Raw genomic sequence first — 16,154 nt, 5'->3', positions numbered from 1 at the left:
TACCCTGCCTAGGCTACATTCAAGACATTGCACTCAGCCAGCCAGATTCTTACTCTGTACTGATGAGGAGCAAGCACCCTTAAACAGCTGTCTACGGATGGATATTTGGCTTGGCAATATTCCCTTGTCATATTCCAAGACTTGTTAAAAACTAGAATTTTGACTCATAGGGATCCACTTCCACAAGGTGGGGGCTAGCAAGATGGTTCTCTTTAACTGAGAGATACCTCTTTTGTTTTCCCATGGAGCATTGCCAATAAGTTTCTATACCGTGGAGCACTTCCAGTGAGTCTCCGTACAGGGCTGGATTCTTTAAGAACAGCAAGTACTCTGCCTAAGTAACATCTATGTACGTAATTCACCAGTTAGTAGTCACAATTATCTTACATGGGCTCAGAGTAATTTACAGGGGCAGATATTAAGCCCAGCAATTGATGACAACAGCATGTTGATCAGCACTTGTTGCCTGCATTTACATGTCAGTTATCTTTATGGGGACAATCCATTGGTAAAATGATTGTTTGTCCTCATACAATTCTCATTTGTCGGTAGTACATCCCGTTTACACAGCGTAACGTGCTGCCGAAAAACGATGATTTTTAGTTCCGCCTATTAGTCAGGTTATCGCCAGCATGTTTACATAGGGCAGTGATCGGGAAAGAGTGTTCTTATTCTCAATCATCGGCATGCGTAAAAGGGTCCTTGAACAGGTTATTCACTTTGGGCAAAGTCTAACTTTTTTTTTCCAATAGTAAGTTGATCATGTCCGTGTAATGCACATATATACTGGAGCCTCCAAAGCTAGTAAAGCTCATCATAGTCACTCTTCAGCAAGTTGGAGTCCAGAGAGGAGGGTACCATTCACTCAGAACTCCCTAATAAGATAATTAAAACTGGGTTTACCATTACTTAAATTTTCCTTTGGTGGGTGCCACTCTTGAGATTAGCCTATCTATCCATGTCAAGGTGATCACTGGTTTCTGATGAGTTGATAGTATAAACATATATATCGATTTTATAAAAGCAGTTTGTATGAGCAGTAGCCTATACAAAACCGAACTTCTAATCTGTGCTGGAACAATGTAAGCTAAAAGCAGACACTATGACAAACTCTTCCACTTATGCACTAGATTTTATACAGGAAGCTAAATGTTACTTGGACTTGCGTGAAGGATATTTTATCCACGGTATCCATTTAAAATGTCAGCACAGCATCGCTTAACATGGTTCAGAGGTAAAAACATTAGAACATAATGCTCATTGCGGTGCTGTCTTTGGCTTGGCCTTCATGTCATGGAAGTGAAGTTTGAAAATATGACGACATTTGCATGCTGCCAAGAAAAGATGGAGGCCTTTGTGGACTGCCAGCTCAAGGCTGTTAAAATAAATGCAGATAATCCTTGATATTTAGAAATAAAAGGGCACTTATTATCTCTTATTTACATGCAGCATTGAAATGTTTAACACTGCAAAACATCAACGCTCGCCTTTGTTAACTGTAATAATCTGCCTTATTATATTTAGGCTTTTGCAACTGGGCCAGAAAGTCAAAGTGTATTGAACAAGAAAGATAACAAATTATTTGAAAAGCAGAATATACCACAGTATCAAACCAAGAGCAAGGGCTGATCTGTGCATGGTGACTTGTTAGGACTGCAAGGTGATTCTCTGTATGAACCCTGGTACATTCTATGGTAAATTTGTCATAGATTAGTATGTGTTTTTTATTTATTTATTATAAGGGTATGTTCTCACACGACTGCGGATTTGCACAGCAGATAAGCATACAGCGAATTAGCAGCATTTTCCAGTACCCGCAAAGTGGTTGAAGTTTTAGAAATCACATCCACGTGCCTTGGAGAAAACCCGCAGCCTAAACAGACTTGCAATGCCAGGGTTTTAAAGCAGCAGAGGATCCAACTGGCGTCATATCACCCATCTCACCCAAGATGGACTGGCAATACAGGTTACATTTCCTTTCTGACTCCCATTCAAGAATGGGTTGTTAAAGGGGTTCTCCGGGAATTAACAAAATTAAAATGCTTAAATATTACTTTATATATATTCCCAAATACCGTTCAATAGTTATAATGGCTCATTTTGTATAGGGAGCAATCAACAAGAGAAATAAAATGTCCGCCATCCTATAAGTACACACAAAACCTGTCCTAATCACACAGCAGATCAAGTTACTTCACGACACTGAGGTAAAGAGCTGCCTCATCGTCCTCTCTGCTCTGCTTGTCAGGGATTATCTTCCTGAATACAGATGATAAAATCTTCAGCTGAATCTCTGTAGGGATGGATTTGATGAAGAGACATGAAGTACGTGAGGAGGTGGGGGTAATGAGCAGCAGCACTTGTATGCAGTCTCCATTACCACAGTCTGCCCTGTCCATTCTCTCTGCACTTCATGTCTCGTCATGATCTCCATTCCTACAGACATTCAGATGAAGATTTTATCATCTGTATTCAGGATGAGGCAGCTCAAGCAAAGCAGAGGAGGATGAGGCAGCTCTTTACCTCAGTGTTGTGAAGTAACTTGTCCTGCTGTGTGATTAGGACAGTTTTTGTGTATACTAATAGGACAGTGGCCATTTTATTTCTCTTTCCCTAGACAAAACAAACCATTATAACTAATCAAAGGTATTTGGGAATATATTTATAATAAAGGAATATTTAGGTATTTTCATTTTCTTAATTCCTGAAGAACCCCTTTAAAGTGCTGTTCTGTAGATCATAATACCCTCGACTAGATTATGGTAATCAGGGCATCAAATAAGTCCTCTAATTTAAAGGGGCTGTTCATGTTAGAAAGCACATTTTTAAATATTCTATATGGGAATTTATAAATAAAGAGAACCTCACACACTCTCCCTATTTACAATTAGAAAAGACCTGCTTATTAAACCAGGTGGGGCGAAGCTGGCTTGGTGCCACCTCATAGCTCTACTCCTACTCCTGGCTTGGCTTTAAACCATGTTTTCTCTGAAACATTGCAGAGTTTCAGAGTAAGGCCTTATGCACACGAATGTCTTTTTCACTTCACTTCAGTCACTTCAATGGGGCCACAAAAGATTTTGTCCTATTCTTGTCCGTATCATGGACAAGGATAAGACTGGTCTATTGAGGGCCAGACCTTCTTTTCCGCAAAATGCGAAACACACACACCTAGTATCTGTGTTTTGCGGATCCGCGATTTGCAGACAGCAAAACATGGTATGGCCTTGTGCATGAGGCCTAAAATGTATAGTTGCAAGTTACCAGGGAACCTGAAAGTATTTTATGTTGCCCAAGGTACAGGCAGTATAAAGATCCTGACATGTCACATTCAGCACTGTCATCTATTAGTATGGGCAGGGAGAAGCTTCAAATAATGTCGCCTGCTCTTGAGGACTCGAAATGTCCATACATTACATTTAGTTTCCCCTCTAGTAAAGCTGCAAGAGCAGACCCAACAAGCGAAACCCAGGGTCAGGTAAGAAGTTTTTTATGCCACTGAGATCACAGTTTGATAAGCTCTTTTATAATTTTAGCTTGTGAGTATACTGAAGCCCCTTGATTTGATATACATCTGGTGCTATTGTTCTATTCTCAAGGGATGTCACAACTAGTGCACGACTGAATCTCTGTGTTTCTTTACATACTTGTTGAACTACGAGTCCCAGGAGTATCAGAAATGTCTTGGAAGGTGATTTGCTTGATTAACCCTAAGAAAATTAATAATGTACTGTAATCTAAATTCTTCCTATAATGAGGTGTTGGAGAAAAGATCTTCTCTGATGAGGATACTTGAATACCTATCGACCAGGCTGTACAAAGAGTGGTAAAGGCACACATATTTTAATTCAGAAGTTTTTAGACTGCATTCTGTTCTTTACATGCTCCAGCTGGGTTGAAGAAGTGAGCGCACAGCCTATAATTTATTGACTTGCAAGGTGAGTGTACTGCTTTTTAAAAAAAAATTATTTTAAGATGTTGTTGGTATCTAAAAAAGGGAAATCCGCACCAATATCCGCACAATTCGGCGCAGCACATGTTATGTGTCTACCTGCCCTAATTGTGACAGGTTGTACTTGCGTATGGTATGTTCGCCACTGTCTTGAGTCTTAGAACCCTACCGAGTCCACATTGTGTAAGCAAATGCGACAAAATAATTATAAGATTTTTTTTTAACCTTTCCTTTGTAGCGTTCATAAATCGGAAGTGTTTGTAAAGTGGAGATTCCAAAAACAAAAGTGAATCTGGCTGTCACGTTAAAAGTTCCGAAACCAATTATCAGCATAATCCTTAAACATTTAGACACTCCTTTTTTGTTGAAAATTTGCCAATTCTTTAAGTCATAAGTGTAATTGTCTAAATGTGAAGTAAGAATGTAACAAAAAAAATTACTACATCAAAACATTCTGTCACTTTTACACATAGGCAGGGGCGAGCTTTTCAACAAATGAAATGATTCTTTATTTCATGCTTTTAAAAATGCATTAGGGTAATTGCTCTGCATTAAATTACCTTCTGTGCAATAAGCTTGGCTACCACATCTCTGGCATGAACATCAATTGTGCATATTGTCATGATCTTCTGACGCACCCCGGGGGTAAGTTCCCCTAACAGCATGTTTATAAGGGCATTCAGTTGAGCAATCTGCAAATAATTATATTCAGATGAGATATTAAACTCTGTAAAATAAAATCTGTCATGCGTAAAGTGCTAAATGCATCTGTGAAATGTATAGTGCCTCTGACAAGACATGCATTGTTGTTCCCCATCACAACAAACAACTTTTCATTATGTGACGCCTTTCACTTTAAGAGAAAGTAATTTAATAGGTGTGTAAATAATTATACATATTTGGGAGGCTTTAGACCCGAGAACTTTTTTCTTACCACATTCTTTGAAGGTCAAAGTGACTAATTTTCATCCATTTTCCCATGTTAAGGGCTGAAGTGAATGCTTTTAAAAATGGTCGTCGCTTAAAAGTGATGCAGTATGTGGGATAATTTATAAGCCATTGCCCATAATCCCTTGCTGTGCTATGCAAATATATATCATTTGACTCCATTAGTTGGAATACATCAATACATTGTACTTATTCTACAATATCAGGAAATGGGGTTACAGCACTCATATTAGGGATTTAACCGATACATGATGACAAGCCCTGCATAAAGGCTATGAAAATTAGAAAAAGAGAAGGATTTCTATTTCATTTTTCCAGATCTGACACAATATGCGGTAAATTAAGCAGTTCTTATCATTCTGAATAAATGTTGACCACAAAGACAAGACCATACAATGTACATACCATACAATGCCATCATGTGTGTGTCATTAAGTTCTTAAGAATTCAGGATTAAGATGTTACTTATTCCTTGTCAATACAACCTGCACTTTAATCTCCCCTATGTTCCCCTGACCTGCTGGGGCAATGCCAATACCAATGATTTGTGTCCTTCATTGTTCACCTGGTGGTTCAGCTAGCACTGCTAGTTATGTACTGGCCATTTACATGGAATAGTTGTTTAATATTATGGCATCCACGTCCTGTGATTTCATGATGGCATTTTTGGTGGGCTAGTGGTTTATTAAATAATATTTAGACATGAATAATGGGAAAATGGTGGTCCTGGTAATACAATATTAACCTCTAAACTGCTCCAGTCTGCTCTGGATATTAATGGCTTAAAGAGGACCTTTCATCGATCCTGACATTGTGAACTAAATATACAGACATGGAGAGCGGCGCCTGGGGATCTCACTGCACTTACTATTACCCCTGGGCGCCGCTCCGTTCTCCCGCTATGCCCTCCGGTATCTTCGGTCACTAAGTTATAGTAGGCGGAGTCTGCCCTTGTTCTGCTGTAGCGCTGGCCAATTGCATCGCAGAGCTCACAGCCTGGGAGAAAAAAAACTCCCAGGCTGTGAGCTCTGCGCTGCGATTGCCCAGCGCTACAGCAGAACAAGGGCAGACTCCGCCTACCATAACTTAGTGACCGAAATCTTTGCCTACTATAACTTAGTGACCGAAGATACCGGAGGGCATAGCGGGAGAACGGAGTGGCGCCCAGGGATAATAGTAAGTGCAGTGAGGTGCAGTGGTCTAGGGTGTGGTGACTAGGAGTCACAATTTAGGAGCATTCTACTGATTTTCCTTAGGTTTTAGACTGGTTTGATGATGATTATTATTCTAGGTATCCAGAATTATTATTATTAGCTCAGGTGTCCGGCGGTTACAGGGGTTGTCCCATGAAACATATTCTACATTTCTCAAACCAGCACCTGGATCTGAATACTTTTGTAACTGCATGTAATTAAAAAAAATAGTAAAGCCAATGAGTTATTCACTGAAATCTATTTGTATAGCGCCACCTGCTGTTTGCTCTTTTTCTAATTTGTCTGTGCTCACTGAAATGGAAGCACATCTTCAGTTCCATCCTTCAACTGCCACCAGCTGCAGAAGAAAGGACACCCTCCTGAGTGCATGTCCCCTAAACTGCCAGCTTATAAAGGATTCTAGTAGACTAGTTGGAACAATGAATGAGGAGATCTTTGGATCCATATGAGGTACAGGGTTGCTTCTAGCTTTGTTAGAAAGAAATTATCATGTACTATATGATATAAAATTTTCATTTTTGACATTAATGATGGGGTAACCCCTTTAATCACTACTATCGCCACCCCTACCACAGGATACCAAATGCGTCAATCCATAGGATGGCTTAGTTCAGTTATCCATTTTAGCACTGAGAAATGTGTAGCCATTCTTTGATAGATAGACAATTCTATGTGATAAGCTAGAGCAATTTCAGTACCTGAGGGCTTTACTGCTAAACTATGGAAGGTAACTGCATCCTATACCCTGACATTCAGCATACCAAGTCTGCAATCATGGCACAGTGATGCTACCCACAGGTAAATCTTTCCTACATAGAGAAGAGTTAGTTTACGCTCAGCCATATGGATGACCTTTACATATTTTAATTGGAGTCTCAAAGAGTGGTCATTGTGCATAAAGGAATTCCTACCTGCTTGCGATTGTAATCTTTCAGGGCATTTTCGAAACCTTCCTCTAGCCTTTGAAACACGATTTCCACATCAGTTGCCCACCATATTTGGCTGGCACTGAGTGAAGCCTGTGCAGAGTAATCAAAGAGCCACTGATCTCGAAGCTTATCCTCATACGCTGCCACAGCTTCCATGATTTCCTGCTGAACTGTTGACTTCATGGTGTTTTCTAGGAGTCTCAGCCAGTTCTCAGCCTTAAATACATTAAGAAAATCAGTCTTAATACTGTAAGAAATTATATCACATAGACAAAACATAAATGAAAAATGCTCCATGGACAAAAAGGACCTTCCTTTTTGATACATCCCCACAAGTAACCTCTGATCCTCACAAGACCTCCTTCTTTGTTCTCCTCTTATCTGTTCCTTGGACCATCGCCTACAGGATTTCTCAAGTGCACCCCCTATACTCTGGAGCTCCCTACCGCAGCACATCAGACTCTCCTCCAACATTTAAAAAGGCCTTGGAACATTTACTCGGCATGTGAGCCAAAGATCGAATCTTGTTCATAAGAAAAAGATACCCATCTGCTATTTCAGGGGTTTTGCCCATTGTCAATGCAGAACAGGGTAGTGGTTTGACTGGGAACAAGACCTTTGACTTGGTCTTGGGTCTTGGAAATTAATTCCACATGATCTAACTGCCAAAAGGCTGAAAATATATCAATAAATGGCTAATATTAAACTATTATGTATATCAGCTCACCTACAAAGGGATGGGGGAATCATAGTTATTTCACTTCTGAATATTTTTCTGTTAGGGCCACAGCTCTATTTTTATATTGATACAGAACTGCAAAACCCCTGCACACGCAATCATTTTATAAGTGAACCTTGGTAGCTATCATGAAATAAGCAGGCAGCAACTCTCAGTTGAGTTCGGGCTTCTTATTTACCTTGTACCCTGACAGCAGTACCATCTGCCCTTACTGCTACCCAAGATCACACTGGGGTTCCTGTCAGAGGACATTATTCTAGGGGGCCAACCCCCATATCATCAATAAAGTCTAATAGGGTTTGATTGTAAGAAATAGAGTAGACCCTAGTGGCATGTTATTGGCTCCAAAGGCAGCTCCAAATGATTTTTATCTTCTGTACCTTTGGGTCCCACTATGGTATCAAAGCCCACCGGAGGATCCTCTGGTACTATGGTGGGCCAGTCCGACACTGGGTGAGATATATCATATGTTTAAGCTGTTTAAACCTTACTCATGAAAGTTTATCAGAGAGGTAGTATAAAGCATTAGTGGTTTATCTTTCAATATTACCTGGCCTGAACAAACACACGGTTTGTTAAAATACACAAACTCCCCTTCTCGGCTGTACATTCCTGCAGCAATTTTGCACTCGTACTCTTCGTCTTCAAATCTTAGATCAGACACATTGTCAAACAATTTCAGGAAATGTCTTATCACCTGGATTCACACAGAAAGACAACATGAACCAATGTACCTTCTATCAGCCAAAATGCCTATGGGACTCGAACTCGTACGAAATATATACAATACAACATAGCAAATAAAACTGTATGAAAAATGTAGCTATGGCATAAGACCTAATTTGGACCTAATTTGTAGACAGAAATGTTAGTTTTGTGGGGTAAATACTTGGCACAGTATGGGGCTCACACAACTGTGGCCTTATTCAGACTGGTGTCTAAAACGCCGGCATTAATAAATGTGCCCCTATATGTCTGACTGAGGTAGGTGTATAATAAATAAGTGAATTAGGATAATCTAGTGTAGGACTATCGTTACTTAGATTTACCACCAGAACGTATTGTAAAAGACCACCATCAATCTAAACAGAATATGTGTATGACACTTTTATCTGTATGCTGAACTATGGTATGTTGTTCCCTTTGCACGCAACAGTCATGGTGTTAAAAAATTCCAACAGTTTATTTGTGAATTAACTCTGCATTATAATTTGGACTTTTATGTTCAGTACATAAACTCTGTGAGACCCTAAATTAGTATCTCATGTTGGTCTTGTTACCTTTTTTTTTTTTACTATGATTTAGTTTCAGCAGTACCAAATAAAATACTGGGTGTTACAAATCAGTGTCCCATATGGCGAAATATATTCAAAGGCTTCATAGATGATAATAATAATAATAATAATAATAATCCAACAATTACTGAATATGACTACAGGGAACAATTCAAGGATACTAAACGATCATCATAAATGGTGTGAGAACTTTGATTCAATGTCTACCGCTGTTCATATTAAGAGACTTGTGAGCTGTATTTGCATTAATCCAAAAAATCCAATTCCCCTGGTTCATGTAGAGGCTTAGATTTCTTGGGATTCAATGCACACATACTCAACAAATCCCCCAAAAAAGTACAGGATTAACTCTATTAACTGTGCTTGTTTGAGGAGGCAGGTGGGACGTATTCATTTCCTCATGGCCAGGCATGGGAGACGGGCTAGACAGGTATGTGCCAATGCTGATCCTGCGTGCATTTTGCATGGGTATTAATCTGCCCTTATAAAAATAATTAATTAGAGAAGATTCATTAATGTAGGTGAAGAGAACTTCTAGCAAAAACCTAACAAAACCAAAACATGATGATAGGAACAGGACCAAATCAAAATACAAAAAAAACTTCATAGTATGTGACTGTCCACAGTTAGGCCTCATGCACAAGACTGTATTTTTGGTCTATGGCCCATTTGTTTCTACGAGTCCGCAAAAAAGAAAAATGGACAGCAAACGGAAGTCATCCGTGCAGCCGGGCTACAAATTATAGAACCTGTCCTATTCTTGTCCGTTTGGCTGAGAAGAGTAGGCTTTTTTACAGTGGGTCCTGCAAAAATCGTGGGATGCACACAGTCCAATTATGTATTTTGCAGATCCGCAATTTGCAGACCGCAAAACGGATACAATTGTGTGCAGGAGGCCTTATTGTGATACCAAACAATATGACCTATGAATAGTGTTGCTGAAAAGGCCGACGTCAATCTCCAATTAACAGAAAACACTGGCAAGTGCCAACATTTAGGCAATAGGACAAGGTTTTCCAGATTATGATTTCTTATATGAAAGCAGAATCACATTCAGTAACGGAGAATACATTTCTAATCTGTGCTGGGACTCTATATTTTCACCGAGTAAGCTAACACTGCATCCAAAGAACATGTGTCATTAACCTGTTTAGGATGTGTTCCTTTGGAGATGATCTCAAGTAAATCCATAGACGAAACAAAGTAAAATCTTGGAAATTTAAGACGTTTGGACTCCAGGTAATCTGCCAATGACTTTTCACATAGTGTCAGCCTACAAAAACAAAATACATCTATTTTCTCTGGAGAGTAAAAATTTGATATTTCAGAGAGGAAATTGAGTTAGAAATGTTACATAAAAAGAATATTTGATAACACAGCCAACTACGAGGATATCAGTTCAAAATGTACTACTGCCAACACTCATCCTCATGCAAATTGTTTTTGGGCAGCAGATCTCAGTTTACACAGCACAATCTGCTGCCTAGAAGTGATGAATTAATGTGCTGTATCAAAGCTTATTTCACCCGATGAATGAGTGTTCTGCTCGCTCATCAAGTGATTGGTAGCACCATTACTCGGGCATATTGTTGGGAACGGCGTTCGTTCGTTCCCAATAATTGGCCCAATTGGGCAGCGTAAACTCGTCTTTACAGTTGTCTGATAGCGACCTCTTGTACCTCTTGAGTGCAAATGGAACCATAATATTAATTGCTATATGCAAATACAAACTTTTGTTCTTTTTCTAAATAATGTAATTGCTCAATCTTATCTTATGAAAATGGAAGACAAGCCATGATTATTAAAAAAAAAATAAAAAAATTAATGGTGGATTTAGACGAACCAATAATGGTCCAGATTATCGGGAATGACCATTTCTGCGAACGCTTGTTACCAATAATCTGGCCATCTAAATGTGCCGCTGATCACCTGAGGAACGAGTGAAACGCTTGTTCATTGGGTGATCCTGTCGTTCATGTAGGCACCACCAATCATCATTTCTGGACAGCAGATGATGCGGTCCAAACAGCGATCTGCTACCCAGGAACAATGATTCTATATGGGGTCTCCTTTACTGAGGGAGCAGCCGACTGTAGAGAAGGAACGCTTCCTTTCCAACAATCAACCTATCCATTGACCTGTGTAAATCTGCCTTTAGGATTGTGGAGAAACATATTCTCCATATAATTTGCAATTTGTTTTGCATTTGTATTAAGGCACAAAGAATAAAGGGGTTGCCTAGCTCCATAATCACTTTATTTAATTATTGAGTTAAAATAGCAAAAGTGCATATACCTTTCAAACTCAATGCTACGGTGGGGTCCATAGAGAATTTCAAAGGTACTGTAAGTAATATTTTTAGTTTATCCACATATTCAGTTTATTTAAATTTATGGAGCTGATAACCTCTTTAAGATCTACTAATTCAGTATGTACTTTAGTCACTTATGCCTTTATAATCATGCTCTTCTCCTATTTCTAGAAATAATCCAACCACATTGTCACTGTAGACTCTGTAGTAGCATAGAAGGCCCCTAATGCTATGGTAAAAAGAAGGTTCACATACACAAATATATTTTGGAAAAAGTGGATTGTATTACGATGATCAGAATCTGCATTCTCAAATCAGATTTAAAACTTAACTAATCTACTTTTAATACGAGACCGAGAAGGTAATGACCCATAAAATTTCAGCTCTCTGTAAAAATTGGTTGCACAAGTCTCATTTGGCATGAGATAAATTGCAATCATTTGTTATCCATTTAATTAAACCATTTTTTATTTGCACATATAGTTCCACATACATTCTGTAGGTCAAATAGTTTTCTTTGCTGCACAGCACCCGGTGTTTTCATGTTTTTTTTATAACAATGAACTTGACAGGTTATATTCAAATAACTCCTCTTATATCTGTCTCATGTCTATCTAATTTTGCAGGGAGATATACCAGTAATGAGATACAAGAAAATCCTGAATAATGTGCATCATTCACAGAATTTTTTATTTATTTTAGCCGTACAAAAAATAAAGTCAGACCAGCACCCCCCTAAAAAAAATGAAATTATGTTTTAGTTGCACAGTACATGCACAATCAATCAAATACTACAGGGGAGATATATGAAGACTGGTGCATCCATCCGCCAGTTTTGATCTTCCTGCACTGGCATGGGATGCACCGAATTTATTAAGTCAGGCACATTTCTTCCCTGTCGTGCACCAGAAACTGAAGTCTAAGCCAGTTACAGGCCGGCATAGACTGCAGCTGTACCTTTCTCCAGTTTCTGGTGAAAGTTATAGTAAATGCGGCGGACTGTGAGAAGCCCTGCCACTTCGGATAAGCCTCGTCCCCTTTTCTCGCCTTTCAAAAAAGTGGTGACAAGACTAAAAAGGCGCAAATTATGTGTGACTTTTTACGCCACAACAATGGTGTAATTAGTTTAATAAACGTCCCTCTACATGTAGCAACAGACTGCATTATGTGCAGACATTAAAAGCATGGATTATGCTGCACTGCATTACTGCTGTACTTACTAGAGGCTCTTTGTGCACAGTTTCAATCAAAATTGCATGGGGCCATGTAGCAATGACAAGCCGGCCTCTTCAGATGGGAACCTACACTGCCAGACCTGCCAGTACAAAGTTTGCTAGTGTAGGTTCTCATCTGAAGAAGCAACTTTGTTGTTAGTAGATGAGCCCATGCAATTTTAATTAAAACTGCTCACATTTTTATGTCCAGTAAATAGATGTACAGTGCTGCCCATAATTATTCATACCCCTGGCAAATTTTGACTTAAAGAGGACCTTTCACCGATTATGACAATGTGAACTAACTATACAGACATGGAGAGCGGCGCCCGGGGATCTCACTGCACTTACTATTATCCCCGGGCGTCGCTCCGTTCTCCTGCTATGCCCTCCGGTATCTTCGTTCAGTAAGTTATAGTAGGCAGAGATTTCAGTCACTAAGTTATGGTAGGCGGAGTCTGCCCTTGTTCTGCTGTAGTGCTGGCCAATCGCAGCGCAGAGCTCACAGCCTGGGAGGTTATTTTCTCCCAGGCTGTGAGCTCTGCAATGCGATTGGCCAGCGCTACAGCAGAACAAGGGCAGACTCCGCCTACCATAACTTTGTGACCAAAGATACCGGAGGGCATAGCGGGAGAACGGAGCGGCGCCCAGGGATAATAGTAAGTGCAGTGAGATCCCCGGGCGCCGCTCTCCATGTCTGTATACTTAGTTCACAATGTCATAATCAGTGAAAGGTCCTCTTTAAAGTTACTTTTATTCAACCAGCAAGTAATTTTTTGACGGGAAATGACATAGGTGCCTCCCAAAAGATAATGAGACGATGTACAAGAGGCATTATTGTGGGGAAAAAAATCATTTCTCAGCTTTTATTTAAATTTGAGCAAAAAGTCTTCGTCCAAAATTATTCATACCCTTCTCAATAATCAATAGAAAAGCCTTTATTGGCTATTACAGCAATCAAACGCTTCCTATAATTGCAGACCTATAATTTGCATGTCTCCACATGTATTTTTGCCCATTCATCTTTAGCAATGAGCTCCAAATCTTTTAGGTTGGAGGGTCTTCTTGCCATCACCCTGATCTTTAGCTCCCTCCACAGATTCTCAATTGGATTCAAGTCTGGACTCTGGCTGGGTCACTCCAAAACGTTAATGTTCCTGTCTGCTAACCATTTCTTCACCACTTTTGCTGTGTGTTTTGGGTCATTGTCATGCTGATGACAATGGTGCCCAAGGCCAAGTTTCTCTGCAGACTGCCTGATGCTGTCATTGAGAATCCTCATGTATTGCTCTTTTTTCATGGGGCCGTTTACTGTGATTAGGTTCCCTGGTCCATTGGCTGAAAAACACCCCCAAAGCAATAGGTTCCCACCACCTTGTTTGACAGTGGGGATGGTGTTCTTTGGGTTGAAGGCTTCTCCTTTTTTACGCCAACTGGACACTTTTTGCTGAAATGTAAATAAAAGCTGAGAAATGTTTTTTTTTTCCCACAATAATGCCTCTTGTACATCGTCTTATTATCTTTTGGGAGACACCTATGTCATTTCCCGTCAAAAAATTACTTGCTGGTTGAATAAAAGCAACTTTAAGTCAAAATTTGCCAGGGGTATGAATAATTATGGGCAGCACTGTAGATGTAAGTAAATGTTTATGGTGGAATTACCCTATTGATATGAACGTATGCTGTGTGCCATTGCACAGGGTACATACACTGTGCCTACTTCTGAAAAAAAGATCAATCCAGAAGAGGCACCAGATCTTTTATGTATGGCCAAGTAAAATACATACAATAGAAGGAAGTAGAAGGTGGAATTATTGCCAATGATGAATTCACATGAGAAAATAATTCAATAAATGATGGTACCAGCAGAAGAAATTGAATACAAACCTTTGCTGAAGAGCTTCCAACTTTTCCAGCAATCCTGGCTCATTTGTGACTTCGATGACTATGCTGGTGCTGATGATGCTTTTCATTAGATCCTAGGACAAATATATAATCATGCTTTGTGATCTCTGGCTATATGTATTTATATCACTCATGCATTCAGTTCAAAGTGCAAATACTACAAGAGAAATATATAACATTTACAACAGGAAAAATATCACATCTGCACTGATGCTTCAGATGGACTGAACAAGCCAGTGCAAAGAAAAAGGAAAAAACTAAATGGCCACCTGCGTGAAGGAAATCTAGGTGGTATCTTTAAGGGAAGGGGCCTCTTTTTCATTTTGCAATGTTGGTGGGTAAAGCAAGGTGTTCATCTTGATTTAGATTCAAGGGCCTAAATAACATAAAGGTACTGTAGACAATGCAGCTGTTATAGATTACATTGATAAGATGGAGCCCATTCCTGGCTGATCTCATTCTCCTTGCTGTTGGGTGGCAAGAACCTATGCAGGCCTTCCCTATCCAGAGGAACTGCATTATTAAGCAACCAATGAGGTGAGGAATTGGTCCAAGGATCATATAAATCAGCATGGAGGGGGGAAACAAAAAACAAGCCCTTTAGTCCAGGGTTGCAGAACATAACACCATAATTGAGGGCCCGTTTTGATCTTTTACTATAGAGCCCACCACTTATCTATGCGTGTCACTATTTATATTGCATATTAACCACACACAGTAAACTGCAGACATGATATAACTATTGACAGTGGCATACCTTGAAATCTAAATCTATTCCATCAAATCTGCTGGCATCCTCTGGAAGTTGCTTTCTAATATCTTCAGAGTTAGCAAATATACTTTGCAAGTGTGCCCATGTTTTCTGCACTCCTAGCCAGACGGATATAACCATGTCAGCTACCATTAATTTCTTTTGCCATCTGCTCACTTCCACCGAGAAGAATTCCACATATTTGCTCATTAAAATGTTTTGCAACTGAACCTGCAAAACAAAAGCACAATTATTTAAAGAGCATTTACCAGCACGATCAACTTTATCACACTAGGCTGTTAAGTCCTGAACCTGTACTGTCCAGTTTATTATTGGCGCAGTCTTTTAAACAGTGGATCCCAGGAACGTATGAAATGTGCATGCCTTGATAATGAAATGAATGGTGAAAGTGCAGGATTATAGGGCCAGATGAGAGGATGCATTGGATGCCTGACGCTGTCAATGAAGTAGAGCGGGCATGTCTTGGGAAGGACAGGGGCGCAGCTAAGGTGGATCGAGTGGCTAGGCCTCGCCCTCAGAGCACTTAAGCCCTAATCTGCATTATCTGTAAAACAATGATTTATGCAAAATGCTGCAAAGGATCAGGGTAAGAGATCAGGGTCAGTCCTAAAGACCATTGTGCCTGGGTTAATAGGATTGATCCCGCTGACAGATATTCTTTAACCCCTGGAGGACCTCCACAGCACAAATACAGCGTAAGTCCAGGATTTTAACATGGCACCTGGTCAGAAGCTGAGTGGGTGCCATAGCCAGACAGCAGACAACACGGACACAATGTTCGTGATCGGCGATAACGTCAGTCATGAACTTTTAACCCCTCTGATGCTGTGATCAATTATGATTGAGATTGAGGGAGTCGTTCATTTGCTATGGCA

At 39.8% G+C, this 16,154-nt stretch overlaps 1 protein-coding gene across 1 annotated transcript in view; it reads right to left on the bottom strand.

Annotated features, from left to right (window-relative positions):
• The window catches only part of LOC121008813 (dynein heavy chain 11, axonemal-like), a 489,011-nt gene that overhangs the window by 345,939 nt on the left and 126,918 nt on the right, over positions 1 to 16,154 (bottom strand). Inside the window, exons 26-31 of the mRNA XM_040441508.1 lie at positions 15,265 to 15,489; positions 14,490 to 14,581; positions 10,224 to 10,350; positions 8,333 to 8,479; positions 7,026 to 7,259; positions 4,513 to 4,644 (exon numbers count right to left, since the gene is read on the bottom strand). Of these exons, the coding sequence (XP_040297442.1) occupies positions 4,513 to 4,644; positions 7,026 to 7,259; positions 8,333 to 8,479; positions 10,224 to 10,350; positions 14,490 to 14,581; positions 15,265 to 15,489 (957 nt within the window). The remainder of the gene's footprint in view (positions 1 to 4,512; positions 4,645 to 7,025; positions 7,260 to 8,332; positions 8,480 to 10,223; positions 10,351 to 14,489; positions 14,582 to 15,264; positions 15,490 to 16,154) is intronic.

This window comes from Bufo bufo, chromosome 7, assembly GCF_905171765.1.
Source record: "Bufo bufo chromosome 7, aBufBuf1.1, whole genome shotgun sequence".
NCBI classification, from domain to species: domain Eukaryota; kingdom Metazoa; phylum Chordata; class Amphibia; order Anura; family Bufonidae; genus Bufo; species Bufo bufo.
This window is presented reverse-complemented; position numbering and strand designations above follow the sequence as displayed.